The sequence below is a fragment of the Merops nubicus genome, unplaced genomic scaffold (genome assembly GCF_000691845.1).
Source record: "Merops nubicus isolate BGI_N331 unplaced genomic scaffold, ASM69184v1 scaffold5374, whole genome shotgun sequence".
Classification (NCBI taxonomy): Eukaryota; Metazoa; Chordata; class Aves; order Coraciiformes; family Meropidae; genus Merops; species Merops nubicus.
The window spans coordinates 186,608-212,739 of NW_008603672.1; the positions used below are offsets into that span (position 1 = coordinate 186,608).

Genomic DNA, 26,132 nt, shown 5'->3' on the forward strand with positions numbered 1-26,132 from the left:
CCACCATACATCTAATGTCTAGAGCTACCTACATACAGAGCTCTGTGTGTGCCCTAAACATGATATTAATATTATATGCCTGTTCTTTGACAGTACTTCTTGTTACTTTGTGTGTCTGTGGAGAATATCTTGCAGGGTTTTGCTCATCATTAGCTTCTAATGTGGTTTCCCTCTTTTCTCATCGTACTATACCTTAAAAAAAAAAAAATTATTTTCAATTGATTTGTTCTCTTTTAAGGTGCTAACTTTACCTACTTGTGTTTATTATTTTAATGAAGAAAAGCAATTAGGGAATCAGGACACATTCAGTTACTGGCTTAAAAGAACAAACAGGGGAAAGTACCTAAGGTATATTACTTTTCAAAAATATGAGGTTTTTATGTACCCGCTGGTTTTGCCCGTGAAGATAAGACTCCCAGCGGGACCCCAGTAATGCCTCCAGCGTGGTGTTCTTCTTCAGCGAACAGGAGGACAGTGGCGATTAAAGGAGGGATGGGCAATGATCACTTCCTTCCAAAATAAAAGGTTTAAATAACATGAAAATAACAAAAAAAAAAACAAACCCACCTGAGGCAGGCACTGAAAACAGCACCCACCCCAGGGGGAGAAGCGAAAGAGCATGTGGCCTCGGGGTCAGAGGTTTTTAACAGGAAGGGAGGTGGGTTTACAAAAGGCATTGTCCTGTAAGGATACACAGATGGGATACCTACAGGTCAGGGGTCCAGTGGGTGTTAGGAGATTGGTCTTGTGGTGGCTAAGCCAACCACGACCTGGGAAAGATGGAAAATTCTGGATGTGTACCCATGTTTGGGGACAAAGGTAAAAAAAAACTCTGTCTCCAGGAGGCGCACTGCAACAAAGCTATCTTTCAGTGTGGAATATATTAATGAAAATATCCCGTGACTTGGTACAAGGTAATTTTTAATGGACTGAATTTATATGCTAGGAGTTTTGTTTTGTTTTCAGCTTATTTTGCTTTATTTAAAGATTTTTCCATACTATTTTCTCCATGAACTCTGTTAGGAAAGCTTTCGTAATCCGTAAGGCTAGCGGTAACTGACATGCTCGTTCTGAGTTTCCGAAAGCCTTTAGGGTTGAATATGAAAAAACACTTGATTTAATAGCATATGTAAAAGTTATAGCTTTTGTTAAGTATGGAGTGGACAAGATTGACATTTGACAAAGAATCATAGAAGTTTTTCCAAAGATATATTTTATTCATTTTGACTACCATTTCAGAATACAATAAAAATTTTTCTCTCCATTCTGCTACATAACACAGACCCTTCTTTGATTTTTCTTGGATCTGTGTTTTGTGAGAAGAAAAGAAGTCTTGCTCTTCTAGTTAAGTATTAGTATGCTTGGCTGGAATATAAACTGTTTCAAAGTATTGTTTGGCTAAAAGCTTACAAAGACATTTTTACACCATACTTTGTTTATCTAGGTGTCTTTCTTGCAGCTTTTATTTGGCACATTCCTGAAGAAGCAAATAGTGTTTAAGAATCCATAACTGATTTTGTAATGTGTTCATCTCAAGATGCATTTGTGCATCTGCTCAGTGTTTTCAGTATGTTTTAATGCTAGCTTCAGAGGTTTAAAACCAGCTGAACGTTTTCATATCTGTGAGGCTTTTTCCAATTATTTTTTGAGTAAAACTTCCATTCTACTCACATTGTGCAAACCGGTCTTTTGTGCAAGGAAGAAGTGCTACACAAGGATTACAAAGCACTACTGCAGTAAGGGACCGTTAATTTGAGGATGAGTGGTGGTGACTTGTCATGGTAATAGATAACTGTGTTATCATGTATCTGACTCTTGCACTTTCCTACTATACTGATGCTCCCAGGAATGTAGCAGAAGAGGTTTATTTTATTATAGCCCAGTACAACTAATGTATGTTACACGCTAAAATGTTTCTCTTTAAAAGTTCCCATGCCTCCATTTGTGTTATGCAGTAGGCGTGATATGTTGATAAAATAGGGAGGTCTTGAACATCCCCTGTTCAAAGCATTATTTTTTGGGTCTTACTGCACCATGTAGTATAACTATTGTTTCTATAATTCCTCTCTCTCTAAATATCTGAGCAATAGGAATGAGACATTTATTGTGAAATCTTAGTTTACAGGTTTGCATGGTCTTGTGTTTTAAAAGGTTTTTGAAAAGATTTTTGAACAGGTCTCTGTCATTGAGAAACTTCCATAAGGATGACTTTTCTTTCCAAGTGAAAGTTGTGCCTTGCCTTTGTCATGTATCATTTTGACAACTCTGCTAGAATTGTCCCTTTTGGTACATTGAATGTTACATATTTCACAGCACAGTTGGCTTCATTTAGAAGCAGTCACATTTGCTTCCTTTTCCTCTAATTTGAAGTGTTCCACCGGCTTACTATATTGTTTGTTGCAACTTTTCTCTGCCCTGAGACTTGCAGAAGTTTAGATTTCCTGGTTGCTGATAGTCACTATTCCATCAGCCTGTGCAGGAATTTCTTCTTGTTGTGTGTCAAACTCCTTTTTTTTTTTTTTTTTTGGGTGTCAACCCTTTTTTTTTTTTTTTTTTTTTTTTCTTGATTCTCCCCAGTAGTCAACACTAATTGTGCCTCTGGAATGAAATTTTAGCACATTTAGAGTCTGTTCAATTTTGATTTATTCCTATGTTCTGAGCATTTGTTTTCTGTTTCCTACTTGGAAAACTGTTTCTAGCAGTGGTTCTTCATGTTCTTTGCCCTGTGTCTCAGTCACACCCTGGCATCATAAGATTCTGTGGTGCAATATTTTCTTAATGATCTTTCAGATTTCATAGTTTTCAATTTGTATTCTGCGAAAATATGAAAATTAGTATGTTTTTCTGAAAATACAGAAATATCATAGTATCTGTGGTCACATTAATTGGTGGAGTAATCTGTTAGGATTACTGGGTTTTGATTTCAGTTCTCCTCAGCTAAAGGTCTCTTAGAAATTGCTGGGTAGGCAATATTATTTTGTTAGATTGTGTTAGTGACAGTTGTAACTGCCCCATGTGCCTGGCTCCTGTGGCAACAGCTCTATTAGGGCAACATCTTTCGAGTTCTTCTGGAGATGAACAGTAAGTGAAGCCTTGACTTTTGCTCTGATTTGCTGAAGGATATTTTTATAATTGTATATAGGTGGCAAGCTTTAGCAGAGTCAGAACTGAGTCTCTGTCCCAGAATGCTGTTAGTGAGGAGTTTGAAGGCTTAATTATTGTTTTCAAATGAACTAAAATTGAATCTCAGACCACCTTGTTCACACACACACAAAGAGAAAAAAAACCAACAGAATCCCCCTCCCAAAACCAAACCCCAAACCACTCATGAAGCTTAGCATAAAAATAAACACATCTGGCCATACTCCAGTTCTTCTGCTGCCCTTTCAAAGGAGAAGGGGAACATTATTAGGGCAATGCTGGAAGCTGAAACAACTAAATACCTATTCCTATGCTTTTATACAGTCACGCATTTGGTCTTTACCACTGCATAAGCTTATGAGAAGGGAATGTGATTTCTGACATCGGTGAATGGTTCTCAGCACATGAAGCAAAAAGGACAGACACCTTCTTTTGTGTCTACAGATGGCCAGATGCTTTGATCTGTTAGCTGATGCATCCACATTACCCAGTGGAGGCAGAGGGAGGGGAAGAGAGAGAAAAAAGCAAAGGCAGTTGCCAAAATTGGCATCCAGCCCCAGCTCTTGAATATGTTGGACCACCCTGAAAAGCATTCATATTAGTGTTGAGTAGTATAATTATTAGATTGTTGGTATATGTCCTAGCAAAGTATGTGATTTTGTTATTCTTTTAAATATGACCAGACTAAATATGTTGTCAGTGTCATCAAACTAAGCTAATATTGTAGCTATCATTGAGCCAAAAGGGTTCTGGATTGTGCTTTCCTTTTGCAGTGCTTGGTCCCATAGGCTGTGCTCGTACTGCTTTGTTGCATGACAGTACCACTCTGCAGTGTCAGGGGCTGCCCTTGAGGGCATCAGATATTATGAGAAGGAACAGCATTTTGGATGCCAATATCTTGGGAAGGCTTTCCAGGAGAAATTAGTGATTATATTACAAAGGTAATGAAATAGGGGAAAAAAACTAAGGATCATCGGTAACCTTTCTTTCTTGGTAATAAAGCTGATTATGGCAGGAAAGAGCAGTATTCTGCACTTTCTTCATAGTCAGCTGAATTCCTCAGTAGTATCCCTTATTTTCTGTAAAGCTTGCTGGAATAATTAACAATTAGGATATATTGTGTATGTATTAGTTTAATTCCTTAGACTTATTCTAGTCTAGATGTTTTATGGATTCTGTGAATTAAAATACATTTCATTATAGTGCTAACCTTTGACATGCTGTTGCATGTCTTTCAGTCTGTACACCTTGGTTGCTTCTGTTGGGATTTCAGACCTATTTTTTTTGGGTCAGCAGTATCTGTGACAGCAACTTAATTGCTACATGCATTTCTACTGTTCTCTGGCAATTTTGTTTCAGATTCATGTCAGTGTACCTATATGCCTGAGGGTTAGTTTTATATTAAATATCAGCAAAAAACTGGTAACATCTACACAAGCAGCCATGGAGTAAAATCCTGTATAATTGCAAGCCAGCCCATCTAAAAGGAAGAGAAAGAGAATATTTTCATTATATTTTAGCTGTTACTGCCAAGAAGCAAAAGCAGAAATGATGTTTCAAGAATCGTGGCAGAAGCTATTTACATTTATTGTCTTTGAGCCCCATAACATCACATTAATGCTATTGCATTTATATCAAACTTTATCTTTTATTCTTTTATTCCTTCCCCGCATTTCTGAATATTCACAGGCATTAATTTACCACTATTGACATATAACTATTTCACCCATAATATAAAAGCTTAAAAATACTATTTCCAAATGACGTACTGGGAGTAATTTAAGCAATTCAGTGTAATTACTAAAATTGGAAATTGCCCAGATCTACAAGCTTAACATAGAGGTTATTAGAAGATGAGACTGTAAAATTTTAATAAAGATATATGATGAGTGGCTCAGTTGTATTTAGGATGGTGCATGTGGACAGAGGTGCATCCATGTCACTGTCATTATCAAATTTAGAAGAAATTCAAGTTTGAAATCCTTCTGCCTGATGATACAGTAGCCAGGAAAGACACGATTCCCACGTGAAGTGTGTAGGCCCCTAGTTTTGTACATTTTTTTTCCTCACTTCATTTTTCTTTGCATTATAAGGATTAAACTGAGTGTGACCTTATTTGCTTTTTTTATAAAAATGGGTGATGCATAGAATGTAACTTAGTCTATTGTAAAAAGAACAGCCAGCACAATATGCAGGGTATGTGAAGGTTGTTAGTTGTCACCATGTTCCATTTTGAATGAAGACAGTCATCACAGATCCAATTTTAACTGTGCCCTCCTATCTGAAATGCCTGCTTAATGCTCCTTTCAGCTGAAAATTCCAATTGGTTCCAGAGTCACTGGATTAATGTTTATAGTGATCAGCATTTGGGTTAGTGATTAGTGTGGTCAACCTAGTGCAGAATATAGACTCAACTAACTATTCTCAAGGAAAATTTCCTGATTGTATTTCCATGGACTTCTCTAACCTGTGGTACAGATAAATAAACATGTTCAGTAGCTTTTCATAGTTGGGAGAAAAAAAGTAATCCACTACTGTGGTAGCATTGATATTTTAATATGATTTTTTTAAAAAGTAATTTATATAGATTTTTTTTTTCCCTCAAATGTCAATGGAAGGATTTCATATTCCTTTTAGAGCTTAACTGGTGGACAACTAAATTTGTCCTGTGACCCTATGGAACTGGAGCATATGTAGAATTCAAAGGAAATTATCATTGGGTTGGGAGGCAGACTGAAGGTTCTGCATAGATGAGTGGCACTGTAATACAGATTCATTAGGAAAGGACATTAAAAATTAGCCCCTGAGGAATCCAGGATAGAAGACATTTGATGAGCCGATGATATTGTAAAATAACAAAGGTACAATGTGTAGTCTGGGAAGGAAGTCCAAATGTAAATTGCCGATAACCACTACAGTTTCTTTTACAAATAAATTAAGATACAATTATTCTGTTTTATTCATTTGGCTTTTCACTAATCCTGGTGACTGAAGGGTATATGAAGGGCTTGTAGTGCTCCGGAGGCTTGAGGAAAGGTTTCTTGTTTTTCCTCTAAACAGGCATTTCAAGCAATACTTCCAAGAAAATAAATAAATAAATAAACTGAACTCAACCACAGAACCCATGCTCTGAACTATGTTTCTCTTTTCAAAGATGAATTAAAATTATCACCTTATTGCAGTATTCTAATGCTGAGTCAATAATGCCACTGTGCTATTTCGTGATTCATACTCCATCAGAACTTGTGTATAGGAGCAGAACCAGAGTATCTGTTTGAACTAGGACTGGAAAGTTCCAGTGGAATGAGAATAGTTTTCTCATTTTTGTGCTTCTTTACTTATGTAATGTCTAAAAGCTAAAGAATGGATCAATATTTAGGGGGTGCTGAAAAAGGAGCATATTTTTACAAACTGGTGATAGATCCCAATATAGGCAGTCTTGACAGTTAATTGGTGATGTTTTAAACACATCTTGTTGTTAGAGTAACTGGAGACTTGGAAACAACTGGACAGTGGTTTGTGCCAGCTAGGCAAAACAGGAGTACCACCATTGGAATAGTGACATTGGTTGGCTTGATATGTGTCTGGCTGGACAGATCTTAAATGTGTATTTCATCCTCTAGAGAAACAAGTAACTATAGTAGACATGTTTTAAAAACAGTGTTTTGTTGACCGGACCTTTTCCAGCAGTCTGTTTATGTAAACATTTAGAAGAAAGCAACAGTCAAAGATTTGTAGCTGTGATATTTCCCATTTTCTGCTGTTTTTCTTGGTGAATGTAAAGAAAGATAACAATTCATCTTTTTTTCCAATCCCTTACAATCATATCTTAAACAGTCTTCTGAAATCAGTACAGTGATTTTACAAGATAACAGGAGAATTATTTCAAATACTTGAGCAAATGTTACTGTGTATTCATGTATGTGCACTTTTACAAACAAAATAATACACCTGTGATTTTAGGTTAGTTTTTTCCTTTATGTTTGGCTGACTTCACATACAGATCGCATTTGGATTATAGTGTATCTTAGTTGTTTCCAATCTTTCAAAATTAATAATTTGAAATTCAGTAACTTGTTATATTCAATTTTTTTTTCTGATTTTCCACTATTGAACCAAATCTGTAGCTTAAAAACATACTTGGGCAGCCTGAGTTTTTAGGAATTGATAGATGGGGATGTTTTAAACGGGAATAGTTTATTTTCAGCATCAAGGATTTGGTTTATATTTCTCTTTGTCTAGGAATAAGAAATTATTACTTAATCAGTGTAAAATCTAAATCTAGTGTTTTCCAAGTACTAATTATTGTTATTTGTCATGAGGTTTATGTTTGTGTGTGTATATCATAATTCATTCAAGTGTGAAATAAAAGGTATTTTATTCTCTGCTCCCATACATAAATTTTCACGTATAGTGGGAATTGTTGTACCAAGCTGAAGATGGAAAGTAAACAAACGTAGAAAGTATTGCCATGAGACACACCATGGATTTTGGGAAAATAAATTGAGTAATGTATTATTAGATGGACTCATTTCTGTTCTGCAGAACAAGCAAAACAGTAGTTCCAGATAGATTGTTGCATAAGCTATTTTAACATGTAAAAAAATGTACCTGGTGTCTCTTCTGTATTTTGATACTTTCGTTACTTAAGCGTATAATCTAGTCTGAAACACTTAATTGACAAAAGAAACCAAAAGACATTTTGCACTGGCTTTCAGTCAGTAGATTTTTGCATACTGAATAAGCTGAAGGTGATAGAGTTCAAAGGATTCTGTTTACGTATAATCACGTTTATCTCTTTATTTTTTATTTTTTTTCCACAGATCCTGCCATTGTAAATGGAGTTTATTGGTCAGAATCTTTAAATAAGGTGTTTGTTGACAATTTTGATCGTGACCCCTCACTCATCTGGCAGTACTTTGGAAGTGCAAAAGGGTTTTTTAGGCAATATCCAGGTGAGATTAAAGTATGAAGCACAAGTAAGTGCTACTTAGCCCCAATACCACAGACACATTTTGAAAAGGCACCCCAAAAATATAATTTAATTCTTTTATCTCTTGTTTTAAACAGGAATTAAATGGGAACCTGATGAGAATGGGGTCATTGCATTTGACTGCAGAAATAGAAAATGGTAGGCAATAGATGACTATTTGTGCTTAAGAAATTTGAAAGGAAGAAGAGTTCAGTATTTAAAAGAACAAGTTGTTTTGTCTTTTGTTTTAGGTACATCCAGGCAGCAACTTCTCCAAAAGATGTGGTAATTCTAGTAGATGTCAGTGGCAGTATGAAAGGGCTTCGCTTGACTATTGCAAAACAGACTGTTTCATCTATTTTGGATACCCTTGGAGATGATGACTTCTTCAATATAATTGCTGTGAGTGTCTCAGGATTTTTCTTCCATCATTTATTGCTGTCTGTCATGTTTTACATCACACAGTACACTTGAAAAATGTTGCAGGCAGGTGATGGATATAAGATGACATCCAAACCAACTGGACAGATACTGATTTTCCAGTGCAAGCTTCTTCAGGTAGCAGTGCTTTTAAACTGTTTTTCTGTGATTCGCAATCTGAAACCCCTTAAGTTGTCATGACTTTGGGAGCTGCAAAGAATAGTAATCTGTTTTGTAGTTTGCCTGAGCTTTCTACGTTGCCTTTAATTTTAACTTTTGGGTGTCCCCCATACTCCTGCCCTCCTTTTTTCCCACCTGAGCTTCTCAAATGCAGTGCAAATTACAAAATGGTTAATATATAGAGAATTAATAGAATCAGATCTTAGCTTTTGCTGAAGCTTCTTTGCTAAGATAACTCCTCATTCATGCTTTCCTCAGTGTGAATCTGAAGTGCATGTAAGTGTTGTGCACTTGTGTATTACTGGTGCTTGCTAAAAGTGATAATTTAGGTAATCAGTAGTTTCTGATACTTGTATATGGTTGTTAGTTTTCCATGGTACAGGGATGTGTTTTAAATCTATGACAAGAGGATAGTTTTACTGTTTTTAAGATTAAAGGGATTAATCATGTAGGTAAGGATGGCTTTAACAAGTGAAAAACTGACATCAGAACTATGATTTGTGTGGGGCATGGGGGAGAGAGAGTGAGAAGGAATTGGTGAGTTTATAAATTCTCCTTTGCTGATTGTCTTTTGCTACTGTTTTATAAATACATGGTTTTATCATATACATAAATCCTAAAAATGTCTTCAAACTCTTTTATATAAGGAGGATTTTGGCCTTTTTTTTGCTACAAGTGCCCTTTGTGTGCTAACATAAACAACCCCAGTGACGTCAGTGCAAATCACTGAGGTTGTATAGAGAATGAAGTATATATGCCTGAAGTATGTGTGCTGCTACTGTGTTTTTAACAGATAGCAAGCAGTTAGTTCAAAATATCTTTCATATTAATCTCCTTGCATGATAATTGCTTAATTAGCAGAAACTCATGTTGTAGAAAGATGTAATTACATCCTGTGTCAAAAAAGGGTTTACTGTCCTTCAAAAGATTGTGATTAACTGTAATCTAAATAACTTTTATAAGTTGAAAGAATGTTTCAACTAAGTAATTATTAAGATACTTTAGCAGACATTTTTCAGGGTATAATCTCTGTGTTTATCAGTAGTTGTGACAGTTACTGTGAATTACGTAGGAAGAAAAAGAAATGGTTTTTAAGTGAAGTTTTTTACTTTGGGAAAATCAAGTGCTCATCTACTTATAAAACCCCAAACTGTAAATAGGTATGTAGCTAGAATCCATACTAGTGATTTTGCCTGAGTATTACAGCAGAAATACTGTGTAAATACTCAAAAAAAAAAAAAAAAAAGAAACAAACCAACCAAACCAAACAAGTATGAAATAACTAAATGTGATTTTTTTCAATTGCTAGTTAGCACAAACTTCTTATCCCTGATTTAGATATTAAGAAAAGGAAAGAAACACCCAACTAAGCCTTTTCCTTCACCCTTGCCCAGGCTCAACTTGTCCTACACCTGCTGCCCCATGCCCCGGTCTCAGCACCCGCAGCCTTTGCTGCTGGTTTGAGCCCCTCTGCTGCGCCAGGAGAGGTGCTGGGCAGTGCGGGAGGTCGAGGGCCTGTGCAGGTATCTGCCAGCACCTCTGCTGTTGAGTTTCTCGCTGCCACTCTTTGCTGCTAACTGCTTGCCCTCTGCTGTTATTCTCTTCAGCCTGGGTCACCAACAGGCTGCAGTCCCTTAGGTGTGTTCCCACCTCAGCCTCTGTCACTCATGGCCACAGTCCCTCAGGGCTGTCACAGAGTCATGGAATGTTAGGGGTTGGAAGGGACCTCCAGAGATCACCTAGTCCAACCCCCTTGCCCAAGCAGGATCCCCTCGGGCAGGCCGTGGTCGTGGTCTGGATCACCTCAGGCCTGTCCTAGCCCTGGTGTGGATCACCTGCAGGTCCAGAAGAGCACCCCTTTCACCGTGACACTTTTCCATATGTGTTTCCTAATGTCTCCAACCCGTGACGGCTCCTCCCTTACGCCCACCTGCGCCAGGGCCCCGCAGCCTCCTCGGGCGGTTGTGACGGTTTAGGCACCTTGCAGGTGGCTCACACCGGTGTTGGTGCCGCCTGGAACCAGCTCAGGGCTCTTCACAGGCCTCTCCCACACAGGTTCCCACTGCAGCCCTCTCCCGCTTATACCTAATACATAGTTTTTTTTAGAAATTCTTAATATTTAAAAAGATATGTAATTAGAGTGGTAATTATAGCATTTGTCTGAGGCAATTTTTTAATCTGAAGGTTATTCCCTCTCTATAACCTCTTTCAGGCTGAATATGTGTTTATTTGTTGAATCAAGTAGAAATAGCAACTGAGAATGAGATTTTATACTTACCAGCTGAGCAGTTTAATTTCATTAGGACACTGATCATTTAGTTACTGTGCAAATATGAACCTGAAATTATTCAGTGCATTGAAAGGGATACCGCAGAAAGACAGGGGAAACAAGGAGACCATGACAGGAGTGACGGTGTGTGGGTAAATGGGTGTCCTGTCACCTTGAAGGTATCTCAGAAGAAGAGTTTTTAAGGAGTTATTTTGGACTAAGTGTCTCAGAAAGGAGGGGGAAAAAAAAAGGTAAAGAAAACACAAAATTTGTTTACTTGAAAAGTGTAACAAACTGGCAACAGAGACCAGTGCTGTGGAGAAGGGAGGTGACGTTACAATGAGGAATGGCCCAGGTAGGCGGGGGCTGAATTAAGAACTCCTTTTAAAATTCGGTGTATAAGAAGAAGATGTAGTGAGGGCACAGATTAAAAGTGAGGGTATAGATTAAAGCCAGGGGTACTGTGATCTAACTGATCAGCAAGAATTACTTATGAAGCACCGCTCTGAATATGTGCCAGTAGGGCAAATTATTTTTGTCAAGACCAGAGAGGATGTTTCAGTGATCAAAATGGGAGAAAACATTTGATTTTTCACTAAATATACTCTTAACTTTATGTGTGTATATAGTAGAAAGCAGTATTCAGTGCAGGTCTTTCCAGAGGATAAACATAAAAAGATAATATTAGAAATCAGTTCAGTTCTCATGGGAAAGTTGTTGCAAAATCTATCTGGAATTGATGGACTAGATGACTGAACTGCAAAAATTTGTTGAAATACAAGAGTAATTTTGTGCTGCCTATGTTAAATTTTAAGGTCAGTTCACCAGTGCATGAACAGAGATGCCTGCAACAAGAGAAAAAGCATATTTTTCCAGTTCACTTTGAAGTATAATTCCAAATCATGTATTAAATTAACAATATTATCATAAAATGAGTACTAATTTTGCCGAATACTGAAATTTTTCAATGCTTTTATAAAAATGTAAACTCTACATTAAATTAGTAAAATATTAACTAAGCCAAGAATGTTAAATTAATTTCAGTGCTTTAGTCACACCATTTTAACAGAATTGACTAGAATAAAAGTAGTTGTTAATTCAAAGCACAGTAGTGTAGTTCCCTGGTTTTAATTTGTAGAATTTTCCATTATAAATGATTTCTGTGTAGTCTATTCGTTGGAGTCCTTGTAGTCATACAGAATAAATTATGGATAAACTTCCTTCTCAGCTTGCCTGAATAATGAGATTCTGTACAGCTGATGTGTGAGCAGAACTGCAGCCAGTTGCTAACCTCCACAGGATGGCTCCAAGCAGTGGGCTGCACTTGTGTCCCACTTTTTGCACATGGTAACAATATTGGAACTTTGGAAATACCTGTTCCTTTGGTTCCTTTTCTGGATTGGCTTCACTGTCAGGTCTCAGGTTGGGCTGTATTGGATATCTGAGTATGTCTAATATAGTGTGAAATCTTTTATCTGTCGTTAACACAGCAAAATATGAATTTAATTTGTTTCTGTGGGCCTTGGTCCAGGCAGCTTAAATATGCCAAAGGATAAATATGAAAAATCCTAAGGTAAATGTAAACTACTTGTGTAGGTGTGCTAGAAAATTATATTTTTATATATCTCACATTGTCAGAATGCAAATAATGTCTAATTATAAAATATAGGTCAGCAGCTGTCTAATTAGCCATATGGTTCATCTTATTTTAGATTTTAGCTCACTCATTTTATTTTATATCTGTTGTGCAAAGAACTAACTAGACTGACAAAATAATGTGAACTAATAAAACATAAATGTAAATAAGTAATTAAAACAATAATAAAAGTCAATGTCATGAAATGTTTATTTTACAAGAGAGATGAAAGACCAATAAGGTATTTGCTGGTTTAGGAATTTCTGTTGGAACAGAAATTTCAGTGAATTTTTCTCTCTCTTCATATTTGAGTTGTTTTTTCTTTCTTTCTTTCTTTCTTTCTTTCTTTCTTTTTTTTTTTTTTTGGTAAAAGCATATACAATTAGCAGAGTATAAAAATTGAAAGATATTAATTAAAATAGATTAATTAATATAGATTATAAAAATGCATGCTTGCAAGTATTCAAACCATCAGAAGCTGCTCTACCTTTCAGTATACAGGTTTTTCTTGCTATGCTTTCTTTTGTATCCATACAGTAGAGGAAGAACTGCTAACAAACCAAACAATTCCAGGTCAGGCTTGTTAACCATGGAACACCATTAGTTTCTTTCTAGTTTCTTCTGTCATACATAGCAGATTACTTAAAGCATTTTTGATAGTAACAAAATGTTCTTTCTGATTATGATTTTATTTAACCTGTTGTCTTTTACCGTTTATTGTGGATGTTGTGATTCTCCTAGTGCCTATGAAAGAGTGAAACTGCTTAAAGCCTAAATGCAGAAGCCTTATAGTTTGATCTGAGATAACTTCTAGAATAGATTAAATTAATGAGAGGAGGGAATTAAGTGAATATCTATACAACTAATGTAGACTTTTTAAAGGTACTTCTGTATTAATCTGACCTGTACTGAAGGGTTTAAAAGATCTAAACAGTTAAGTCCAATTTTCAATCAAGTGACTTAAACATCCATGAGTCTGCAAGATCTATTGACTGCAGAAGAGACTTAGTTTCTTTTAATGCTTAAGGTGCTTCTGAAAATAGGATGGGGCTAATTTACTTGCATCTTGCAAGATAAGCAGATAATTCCTTGAAGATCTGTCACAGCTTCATTACTTAGTGTATAATAAGCTACTCTGCTTGATTGAAATTCTGACTATTGTCTGATATGTTCAGGACTGATGGAAGCTTGCAGAATTTTTGGTGTAGTTGTTCCACTATTAACCTTCCAAAATGTTAGCCAGTGCCTCAAATATTTGTCAAGACTTTTTTTCATATGTAGCAAAGCATTGGGAATTGTCACTGTGATGCATCAAACATGACCTCTTAATGTTTTCCAGATTTCAACTTGAAGGATATTTATGCCAGCTAGTGTATACAGTACCCATTAACTCCACCTGAGTGTTGGCATCCATTCAATTGAACACTCCTTTTTAAAAGTATAAACCTCTGAAACATTAGGAGTCATGTAAAAGGAAAAAAATACCACACCTAGTTTTTAAAAATTATCTGAATCCTTTCGTCCTTGCTTTATGTGATGTTTCACTGTAGGTCTAAATCACTAAATTAAATTGTATTTTGAAAGCTTTTAATTAAATTTTTCATCATACTTTTTATTTCTCTCAATAGTATAATGAAGAACTTCACTATGTAGAGCCATGTCTGAATGGAACATTAGTTCAAGCAGACAGAGCCAACAAAGAGGTAAGGAATAAAAGTAACAAAACAGCAGAGAGATAGGATGCAGTGCATAACAGTGTGCTATAGTGATACATTCCTAGGACAATATATTCCATTATTAGAATTTATTAATTATTCTCCTTAGGCCATTTCAAAGGAGTTTTATGTGGAAGAAAAAGTAACAACCTCTTACCCAATTTGGTTGAATAAACTTAATGGAAAAAATGCAGAAATCACTGAAAATATACTGTTAATAAAGTTTAGTGATTATTTGAATGAATCACTTCAGTTGCTTTAAATTGAACTATCATTCTGTTAACAAAAATTACTGAGGAAGAGACTGTATTCTTAAGTCATATTAGCACTAAAGTTGAAACAAAATCTCAAAACAAATGAAAACAAATATAATAGTATGTGAATAAAAAAATTTAGCATTCCAAACAGATGTGTTGAAATAATAATGCATTCATTCAAGAAAGCTGTGTGAAAGTGTCCAAATAATTACATCTTGCTGGCATTATTAAAAACCAACCAACCAACCAAACAAACCAACAAACCCAAACAGTGATTTCAGTGAAAGTTCTAGTTGAAGAGAGATTGCAGTATGAATATGCAGCTTAAAGTTTAGTTTGTTGCCTGCCGTCCAAATGCAGTAGCTCTGTGCAAGCATTACTCCTTCACACTTCTTAAAAGGTAAGGTAAGATTCTTTCTGTAAAATTGTTAAATAAGGGAGTTGGAAAGTCCTGTGTTTCTTGTAGAGGAAAAGGCTTGTTAACATAAACCGATTGTGATGTTATGGAACTTCTTCCCTGTTAAAACTTCCTCTCTTCTTAAGGTTATTTGTCCTCCTATACGATTCTTGCATATGGCTGCAGAAGGACAGCAGTCTTGCATGTTTAAGTGCTTTCCCTCTCTTTTGTTACTGAAAGCAAATGAAGAGATTTTCAGCTCAGCACTGAATTGTGCTTAACATCGAGTGTGGTAGTTCATTTTTGCTGAAGAATTCAATGACATGTTATGGCAAGTACAAAACATGGCTTTGAAAACACACTTCTAAGCATATCAATGTTAGGTATTTTTATGTGTACCCAGACAAAGTCAGTTTGATCTCATTATACTGAACTTCACTGCCATTGTATTATTCATATGAGGTCTTTGCATTTTGCTAACATATGCACGTATATTCTACAGGAATTATTCTTCATGGGCTGCTTCTTTAATATACTTGATATTATTTACTGTTGGTTCTTAGGTTGTCTCAGTATCATTTGGCTACTATATGACATTAATTCTCTCTAATCATTTGGTGTTGAAGACCTTTTGTTTGTGAACTGTGATGCAGGTTTCTAAATGGGCACCTTATTGTGGAGGGGTACCTAATGAGCCATATGAAATCTGTGCAAGTTCTAGACTTAAAACTAAAGATTCAAATATATTGGCCAGAAGTACTGTCTGGAATGAATCCTACTGTTAACCTTTCCATCACTCTGCAACTGATCAAAATGCCCATTACCATCTACCCATATGCTACTTAATAGATTCATTTCAATGTAATTGATCAAAAAGCTTGTATGCCACCCAGATGATGCTCAGATTTTATGAAGAGTGCTCAATAGTTCAAAATAGCTAAGTACACTATCATGTGTTGTTTTTCAGAGTAAGCATCAATGTAACTTCCAGTAAGCTAAATTATTATTTTTTTACTAATTATTATTATTATTTCTGGAATACCTTGGTGCTTTATTTTGTCTATAAGTTGGATAATACATCCAAGGTTTTGGAGAATAACTAAATATGACCTTTTTTTCAATTATTCATATTAGTGAGTTAGTTATTTTTCTTTCATTGAAAGGTCAGATCTAGAAAATAAACTTGAGATAAGTACTATGTAATATTTCCTTGGTTTTTTATATGCTCTGGCTTTGTCAATCTTCATTTGTTTCTTAACTTCTGTGAATTTATAAGTTCTTATTATTTTTTCTAGTTTGAGTAAGGAAGTTAACAATTTATTTGCCTAAACACTGGAAGGCATAAAGGTGCCATCATCCCAAGCGTAGCTCAGAGTATAAAGGCTGTCAAGAAGATGGTCAGCCACTTAATCCTAAACAAATAATTCAGTTATCATGGTTTTGAATTCACAGTTGCAAACGCCTTACTGAATTGTCTGATATTGTTCTAAGTTCTGATACTATGTGGTTTGAATACACTTGATACAGAAATACTACCTGGGAACTTCATCAAAACCAGTGAATTTCCTGGAAAAGTTTCTCTTGAATTCATAGTATACTATGAACTATATATTCCTTCCAGAAATTTCTATTCTTTATCTTTTGATATCAAATATTCTCCTCAGATGAATGGGAGAAAGGATGACCACAACTGTTGCTACCAGTATAAGCTCTATTAGCACCAAAATAAATGCTAGAGTTTTAAAATATGTTAGAAGGTTTTTTTCTTTAGCTGACAGATATCTATTGCTCTATCTTAACTTTAAACTGAAATGATTAGAAATTGTTGAAATTCTATTGCATGTTGTTAGAGTTTTCCCTTATGTGGAAAGAGGAGATGTATGTTTCTGATGACTGCAGGAACTGAATTTTTAACAGTTCGCTCTACCACTCTTGTCTGTTGTTACATATACACCTTACCCCACTAAGGATAGGTATTTCTTAATGCAGATTTGTTGCTGGAAACATACATAAAACAAATTTTAACAAGCTATTAATTTATGCTGAGTAAACTTTAATTTCTACGATTAGGGCAGTATATTTCTCTCTCTCTCTTTTTTTTTTTTACCATAATACTTGAGTGTCAATATAAAAAATTCCCATTAAGTGACCCTTAAAAAAAAAAAAATCTGCCCACCATACACATCCCCTCAGTTCTTGCTAACTGCATTTTACTTGGTTCATCTGACATCACATGTAGTAAATAAACATAGTTCTTAGAAGCAAAGATAAGAAAGTTTGGATGTTTGACTGGAACTTTTTATCTCATGAGGAAAGCAGCTGTGTCAATAGCTCCAAGTAAAAATTGCTTTCACAGGATTGGTACCTCAGTCTACATTTGTCTTGAAAGTTTTTATTGGAAAACTTTTTTGCTGTCTTTATGTAAGGCTCAGATGTTTTCAAATGGAATGTCACTTCAACACGTTGAATGTCTTTGAATTGAGTTTTCTTTAACCTCTAAACTTGAACAAAACATATAGAGAAAGAAAACTCTAAATTAGGCTGTCTTTCACTTGCACTTCATTTGTAATGAGCTAAAGGGCAAACCAGCTTCTCGGCAGAATAAATAGGGCTAAATTATACTAACTTGGGGCAGATGGACCAGGCCTGGACTAGGGGAGAGATCAAGTCCTGTCTTTTGGGGAGAGCCAAGTGTGGTGTTTGCTTCTGCTGAGAGGGTTCCCCTCTGCCAGCACAGACACTGCCTTGCTCGCCCTGGCCTCTCACACAGCTGCAGGAGCCAGCCTGGCTTGCCAAGATGCAGGCATAAGTAAAATCCTTGGGTTTGCCACTCGCAGCAGCCTGCTGCCTCAGGCAGTTGGGATACAGCCAGAGCCTATCCTGTTCCCATGCACGGCCTGCCTAGGTAAGGCGAAACCTGGGAGCATCTTCGGGGAATGGAGCATAAGGATTTCTTTTGGTAGGTTACAGGAAGCGGCTTCAGCCTTAGGGTTTATAGCAGCCTGGGAAATAAGTGCTTCTTAATGGCACTGGTGCTGAATATTCAATGGAATTGTGGGTAGCAAATGAACATACTCTTTCACATTCAGAGATGGCTTGCATAAATTCTTCTCCATAATGTACAGGGAATGTAACAGGCTTCCAAAGAACTAGACTTCCAGAAAATCCAATTAGTCTTGGGTGGGGGGGAAAGCAGCAATCTGGTGTCTGTTTTACACATTTTCTCAGTGAAACAGTGTGACTTCTCCCCCTTCCACCCCCGTCCCATCTCTTCTGGGTTTGGTAGGGAAACAGTATTGTAAACACAGCGTTAGTTCCCCACATTGGCTCTGTATGACTTACTATTATTTTCTGGACTGCAGTGTGAGAACTGTTTACCTAAAAGAGAAAAGTCCACTCTCATTAAAGTTTGAAAAATCGTTTAAAGTGTTGTAACTCTTACATCTACTCTGTGCTGATGGGCCTGACACTAGAGCAGATCTGTACAAAATACATACAGAGCAAGGAAGTTGCATTTCCCTTTGAATGACAGCCTAGTTATTATTGACAAAGCTGCATTCATTTCCTCTACAGTGTGCAAACTCTATTCCAGTTGCATCTTTACTTAAATTATTACCTCCCTACCCCATAGTTAATATTTTAGGTCTCTTGTCTCACAGCCGTTTTAGTAAGGAGTGGCAAGTTAGACCTACTTGGGCTCCTATGTCATATAAATTAACAGGTTATCTGAAGGTTGTTGATCCTGCACTGTTTTGTTAAGAAAAGAAAGCATTTAGAAGAGAAAACATGTCATGAGTACTTTTACCTTTGCAAGTTTCAAAGGAGCCAAATGTGCATTTTGAAGATTGGTACATATTTCATAGTGATTGCTGCAGTGAAGATTTTTTTTTTTTTTAAGAAGCCTCATCATACCTGTAGGGCTTACTTGACCAAGAACACTCCTTGATTAAAACACTAATAAAAATCACTCTGGTGCACTACAGTAGATTTTTAAAGAACATCAAGTAAGTATAATGTAATTAATCATTTAAAGATTTAACACCTTAATGCATTTTTGTTACGGGGAAGGAATGAAGGTTGGAGGAAACTGTTTTTCAGCCCTGATTCTCCAGCTTCTTTATCAAGTAACATGCTTTTCTTTATGAAAGATTGAGGATACATTAAAAGAAGTGATGATTCTAACCATCTAAACCTGTTCCCTACCAGCTTCAAGAACAGCAAAATAGTGCAATCTTGAATTGTAAATCTTAATCTAGATCTAATTTTTTACTGCTAGCTGTTTTATGTTAGTATAATATGCTTAGAAATTTCCACCAGTTTTGATCAAACAATTTTTTTTCCTGCAGAATTTTTGGTTCTGTACAACCTTATGTTATGTGTAGCTTTCAGAACAGTGAGGATCTAATTGCACGTTAAATTTGTCAGATACAACTTCAGAAAGCATGTTTGTTTTGAGAAACCTTATTGAATCAAGTCTGCTTCGTGTATTTATAAAAGAGAAACTTACAACTTCAAATATGACAGTGTGATGAGTGGTGTTAATATGTGTACTACCAGTTTTAATAAGATACAAAGTAGGCATCCCAGTACTAGATTTCTTCTGCCACACAGTGTTTCTGCTTTCATTTTTACAATGGGAGAATATAGTAATTTGTTTTAAGAATAATTGATATTTCAGGTAATATGGAAGGCATCAAGTTGCATTTAACATAAAATTTTTGTGTTGGCACATACCTGCACTGAAGGTTCAGTTTAGGTATATGGAGGCATATACTCAGAATGTTGTAAGCTATCTCTGATTTGCAAAACTTGCTTCAAGTTTTGTTTCTCACAAAAATGAAATATATAATTACATTGGGTAGCATAAATTAGGTTGAAATTCATCTGTGATCTTAACTGTGGTTTAGTAATATAAAATATGTAACATATATTTGAATTTTGCCAGACTAATTTATAATTTGGCATTAGCACTAAACAGCTGCTACCTTGAAGTGTATCAATTTGCTATACACAAATTTAAAAAAGAGTGGGAAATAGTTCAGACACAATTCTGTCACTGTCTGCACTTTCTCCACAAATTACAAACATGTGGAACTGCCTATTTTAATACTGGTTTTCTTGGGCCAAGAGGTTTTCATCTTTGAGAAACTCCATGTTACAGTTTACCTACCCCAAAGGAATCGGATGACAATCTGATTTAATGTAACTCCAGATTTAAAGTAACAATATTACAATATACATTCCTCTTTTATATGTTGTTTTAATGTACTATATATGGGTTGAGGACATTTCTCTGTAAACGTTTCCAGATGAAATATATCATCTTCTAGATGCACAGATAGGCACAGTAACTCCAAACTAAATCAAGAACTTACCCCTGCATGAATTAGAATGACAAAAACAGACAGATGTAGTGTATAACTTCCAATGAGCTTTTATATTTGTATGCAATTACCAGTAATTAAATAACCAGAAGACTGATTCAGCAATGAAGCTGAGTGAAATTACCAATAATAGGTTGGTAAACACACATTTTGCATATTGAATTTTATTTAAGCAAATTACTTAGGTGTATATTTATCTATTCATGTGTCAGATCTTAAAAGACCAAAACAAAACAATTGTTGGCTTCATTGTTTGGTTGGTAAAAAACCAAAAGCATAAAGTCTCACTGAAATCTACTTTTTAAAAAAGTGGCTAGCCATTATAGACCCCAAAAAGTTTTAGCTAGCCCCAGACCACTGAAATTAGGTCTGAAGTTTTCTGTTTTCGCCCCAGGCAATTAATTTATGTAGAAATTTGATTTTCATTTGAGCATATTGAATCTTGAGCTCTCTGTCCCGTATTTTTTTTTTAGGATTGTTTTCCTGAAAAAAAAATCAAGTCTACTAACACAATGTGGTAGGGAATGTAAGTAGTTGGATAATCATCACCAGCAAGCTAAACTGTAATTGCCCTGGCAATGGATTTTAAATAGGATGATGCTTAAATGCATTTTGCAGATGTGAATGCACATTTATCAACTGTTAGTACATGTGGGTAAACTTCCCGTGACACATGAGTAAACGTCACCCTCCCACCTCACACGTATTCTTCCTGATTGTTGGGTGGTTTTTTGGTTGTTGTGATCTTTTTTTTTTTTTTTTTTAATTGTTTTATATCCTGATGTAGTTCATCTTCACAAATCTCTTTGCCATCTATGTCTCAGGAACATTTGGAGCTCATGGCTAGGATGGATGAGTATGGGAACTAATAGGAGAAGCAGCAAAAACTTGCACCAAAATGGAGAGAGAAATCTGGCAGCATGTTGAACCCATTAACAATGCTTTTCTGTAGGAAGCCTCTTCTCATTAGACAAATTAATAGGAAATATCATTGGTTTACAGTGAAGCTGTATAGACTCGAATGCATATATCAGTTGTGAACTGTCACTTCTCTCTTTGGAATCAATAGAGAATACTTTACTGATTTACACTTAGACTTGAATCCAGTGTCCTGAAAGCCCATCTAATTTGGACATTCCTACTCATCATAACTGGTACATTATTTCTGGTAATCCCAAATAATAAAATGTTTCTACACAGGGTACTGAGACTACTCTGTAGTGTATTGCTTTAACAAGAAGGAAATGAAAATGTTGTTGGTTGTAACAAAAATGCTGAAAACTTTATAAATGGGAAGTTAGGCATAACTCAATTAAGTGAGTCAGAAGTGCTGCCTCTCTCCCCCCTACCCCCCAGTAAGTGAGTTAAACTCACTACCAGTGTACTTCTATCTTGTCAGTTGTAGAGAAAAATAATATAAAGGCAGACATGTTTTCAGGTCTTAGAGGAAAAGGGTCTGCTATAAGCCATAACAAGCTGAACTTACTGGGAGATCTCTCTCTCTTTGTGAGGCCTTAGGTGGTGTCCTCACGTTAAGATGCATTGAAACAGCCTGTGAAGTTTTGCAGAGTATGTACCAGTTAAAACTTGAACCAAGCACACCACTATTGTGATAATGCTGGGGAAAAACCCATCAGAGAAATTCTGCAAATGTTTGGTATGGTAAAAAGAAGCTATATCAAAACATGAATGCCAGACATTAGAGATTACATTAGCTGACAAATTGTCTGCTCTTTTTTGTATATGTCTGAGATGACATGGTTGTTACAGCACTCACCTGGCATTTGAGAATTGGAACTTAGTTCTCTGCTTTAATGTATCATTACTTGCTTTCAGATGTGTATTTCCTCAGATATCAAATGAAGATGGCTGTACCTTTCTCTTTCTTGTTTAAAAAAGGTAAAACCTTGAAGGTTACGGAGTATCCTCATATTATTGCAATGGAGGTCAAAAAATTTCCCTGACTGTTACACAGACATGGAACTCTTCTTCATTATTAAATCAGATGTTACCGGGACTTTCTGTTTTTGACAGTAGATTGTGTTTATAAACAGAGAAAGCCAGCAGTTTTCTAAAAAAAAATCAGAAAGGGTACAAGACCAAGTACCTGCATTGCTGGTGTTCTGACTTGAACCCTTGTAGATACATATGCAAAGACCTTGTCCTGGCGTTTGCATCCTCACTCTCTTCAGCTCATGTTTTTCAACCACTTGTAAATGGTGAACACAGCTAGGCTTCCTCACTATAATAAGACACAACTTTTCCTGTTGAGGTCTGGCCCTATAATTTTGTAATCAGACATCAGAGTCTGATTGTCGTAATTGTGTGCCTAATTTGCATTCATAATTACCAAGATTATGCATGTCAATTAAGTATTTGAGTCCACAATTAGATATTGCACATTCTGGTAATTGCACATGGAAACTGGGCATGCAGTTGCATGTGAATGTGCCCACAGTTGGACAGATATCCAATTCCAGCTCTAGGAAATTCAGATATTAATCTGCAAGTGTTCCAATAGGATAGTAAAGAAAAGCTGAGATGAACCAATATTATATCCTGTGCCGTTTATTACTAAAAAAGAGCTATTTAGGATGTAAAGACAAAATGATGCTTTTTTAACACACTAAGAACAGGGAACTCCTGCTTTCTGGGATCTGTTTGATTTCTGAAAGTTATTACAAATGGACTCGTGTTGTTTGTTACCTCATTCCAAAATCGCTTATTCTTTATTGTTAAATTAGTGGTTCAGTGGTTAGTGTCCTGCTCTGACATTTTTTCACTGCTGTGAGGGTTGAAATATATTTTTCTGTTTTGCATTGCTTTTATAAGGGATAAAATTACCGAGTGGCAGTTGGAGGGGTGTGGGCAAGCTGTAGAGAAATTTTGAGACGTGTACTAGTTTGAAACTTTAGTTTTCTCATACACAAAAACTATAACTCTTTTAAAAATGTCTTTTCCAGGAACAAAGGGGTCACTAGAGCCTGAGTGGCAGGGTGTTGCTGTACTGACATGTGAAGATGTGAAATAGGAAAAGATTGGTTTGAGATATTTGGATTTTTTTCTTATAAATTTTCCTTAAAAAAACAGAATGATGGTAGTTTTGTAAGTAGTATGCCCTTTGAAGTCAGAATGAGGTACCACTCTTTGGCAGAGTAAAAAAGCAGTCTCTATGAAAGTACAGTAGTACATTTTGAGTGTTTAATAATCAACAGCCTCAGCTAGATGTAGAGTGAACAGTCTGAGGAAGCTCTTCTTTGTGCTGCCTCTAAAATGAAACATGGTTTCTTTTAGCATGGATCCAATTAATGCCACACAACCAGGGCATCTGGTATGATAAAAAGGGAAACAATGAAATGTTAATTTGCAAGTTGTGTGATTTTTCCAGTGGACATACAAAGTGCTGAAATTCTCAAAAAAAACCCCAAAGACAAGACAAAGAATGGAATTGGTTTAAAATAGAAATCTAAAACCCCCATAAACCCCCTCCAGACAAAGACCAAACCACACATGCATTTTAGTTATTCAATCCTTTTGCAGAATCACCTTGTAGCATCTGTTCACTCAGAAGCCTGGAGGCAGAAAACATTTATTTGTTAAAATTCATAGTGCATGAAATAGATTTTTAACATTTTTACTATTTCGTATCAAACAAAGATTGTTATTATATTTCTTCATATATCAGCAGTGTATTTTTCAGAACTTATGTGTGTATATATATAACTATAGCAAGAGAAGATTTTGACAGATCACAGGAGCTGAATTATACACTAGAGATCACACCGTTTACTAGTAATTTTTGGTAGTAAGTTTATGCTGTATGTTCATCGTTGATAATGTATATGCATTGTAATAAACATTCCATTGTACTTGTCTCTGAAATGTTCCAAGATTTTATAAACTGTTGTAGTGTTTTTGATACCAAAATAATTCTAGTTTATTTAGGAAGTAGTAATGTATTCTGGAGGGAAACATGTCTTGTAATAAGTATTTATTTTAGCATATATCTTTTATGAAAAGGTAAGATTAGAAACTTTTTTCCAATAAAAAGTGTGGCTTTCTTGATTTTCAGAGACATCCTCTGCTGTGAGATGAATTCCTGTGTTAGTGTAAAAGCATCTCTGGTAACTCTGAACTAACCTTAGTTCCATGAGTCTGGGAGAGATGGGCTAAGAGCACAGGGCTGCTTCAGCAGCTTGAAAACATCTGGTCAACACGTTAACTTTGATGCTCTAAAATTCTTTTTGACATTGATGAAACAATAGTAAACTGCTTGCTTTCCATATTTTTAAACTGTTAGCAAAACTTTCTGTTTAAAAATATCAGTTATACGTAAGATTGTTTTTGCTAAGATGTTTCTTGGAGAATTTTATAAAAAATATATATTTTACTTTTGAAAAAATCCAATGAATATTTTAAAATTCATATGCACTATACATATTTCATGAAAAATTTTTTTATTTTCTGACTTTCTGAAGAGCTTCAATGACTGTAACAGTACTGTGCTGTAGTTGATACTTTTGTGTACAGATTGATGGCCTCGTGTTAAAATCACCCTGAGTGCTGAAGTCAGTAGTCTGAATAGACTACAGAATAACAAGAGGTTGATGCTTTTATTGAATGTTTTTGTAATTTGTTTTCATTCTTATTTTCATTATTACTTGTAAAAAATATGAAAGGCACAATTCAAGTGACAGTAGTATTTTACTTTTTCTACAAAGATAAGTGATTATATTAGGTTTTCCTGCCTATAATAGTGCTCTAAAACCAATGGCCTGATAAATAAATTTTTTCTTTCACTATGCTGATGAGGTAATTTTGTTTTCCAGTTGTGGAGACTGAAATAATGCTTCACAAAAGCATTGCCTTCCTTGCCTCTTGCCACTGTATATCTTAATTTTCTTACAAATCAAATGTTATATTTTTAAACATACTTAAAAGAGTAATTACTAGTACTTACAAAGATACTGTCTAGTATTTACTTAAGTTTAAATTAATTAATTTAATTAACGTTTAGCTTGTGTGGGAAAAGAACCACTTTGCAGTGTAGCTGTCCAGGTGTTTATGCTCTCCTGGCTTATTTAGACAAACAAAACTGTGCCTTTCAGCTGCTCAGAATATTAAGCTGCACTGAACCACATTTACTAGGTCACTACGGGTAATTGTTTTGAAAAAGCAGCCCTTTTATTGTGGCTTAAGAATTGCCTAGGGGCTAGGATGTAAATTTTCTTCTTTCAACTTATTGAAATTTAATAATGAAATAGGAAGGTCTCTGCCCTTCAATATACTGCTGTAGTATCTTTTTTTTACAAAGTAAAAAAAAAATGTTTCTGTGGTAGAACATCAGGAGATTGAAGTACTTGCTTGTTGATGTTGCATACAGTGTCCTTTTATAATAACATGGTTCATGATACTGTATTTAATGATATATAGCTCCTTCTTAGAAACCTGAGAGAATGTGTTTCTCCTCTGAGCATTTTATTTTTGGAAAGGAGTGCTAATGTTTTGAAAATGTGCTACTTAGTACTTTATATCTTAGTATTATAACTTAATGTTCATATTATGTAGTAGTTTTATATTTTTATTGAGTGCAAAATTAATGAAATTCATCAAACATATTATATATCTGCAGAAATAACATATGCTTAGAAAGAGGAAAATATAGAATAAATTCTAACCTGTCAACCTCTAAGAACTGCTTGTTGGAAAATTTTACGTTTGCTCCTGGCCAGCAAGTATGGCAGGGCATAGTTGCTGAACC

General features: G+C 35.6%; 1 protein-coding gene across 1 annotated transcript in view; it reads left to right on the plus strand.

Moving 5' to 3' along the window:
* The window catches only part of LOC103771459 (voltage-dependent calcium channel subunit alpha-2/delta-3), a gene marked incomplete at its 3' end in the record, with an annotated part of 286,197 nt that overhangs the window by 185,873 nt on the left and 74,192 nt on the right, over window positions 1-26,132 (plus strand). The window contains exons 6-9 of the mRNA XM_008938755.1: window positions 7,965-8,096; window positions 8,212-8,272; window positions 8,365-8,515; window positions 14,247-14,321. Coding sequence (XP_008937003.1) covers window positions 7,965-8,096; window positions 8,212-8,272; window positions 8,365-8,515; window positions 14,247-14,321 — 419 coding nt within the window. The remainder of the gene's footprint in view (window positions 1-7,964; window positions 8,097-8,211; window positions 8,273-8,364; window positions 8,516-14,246; window positions 14,322-26,132) is intronic.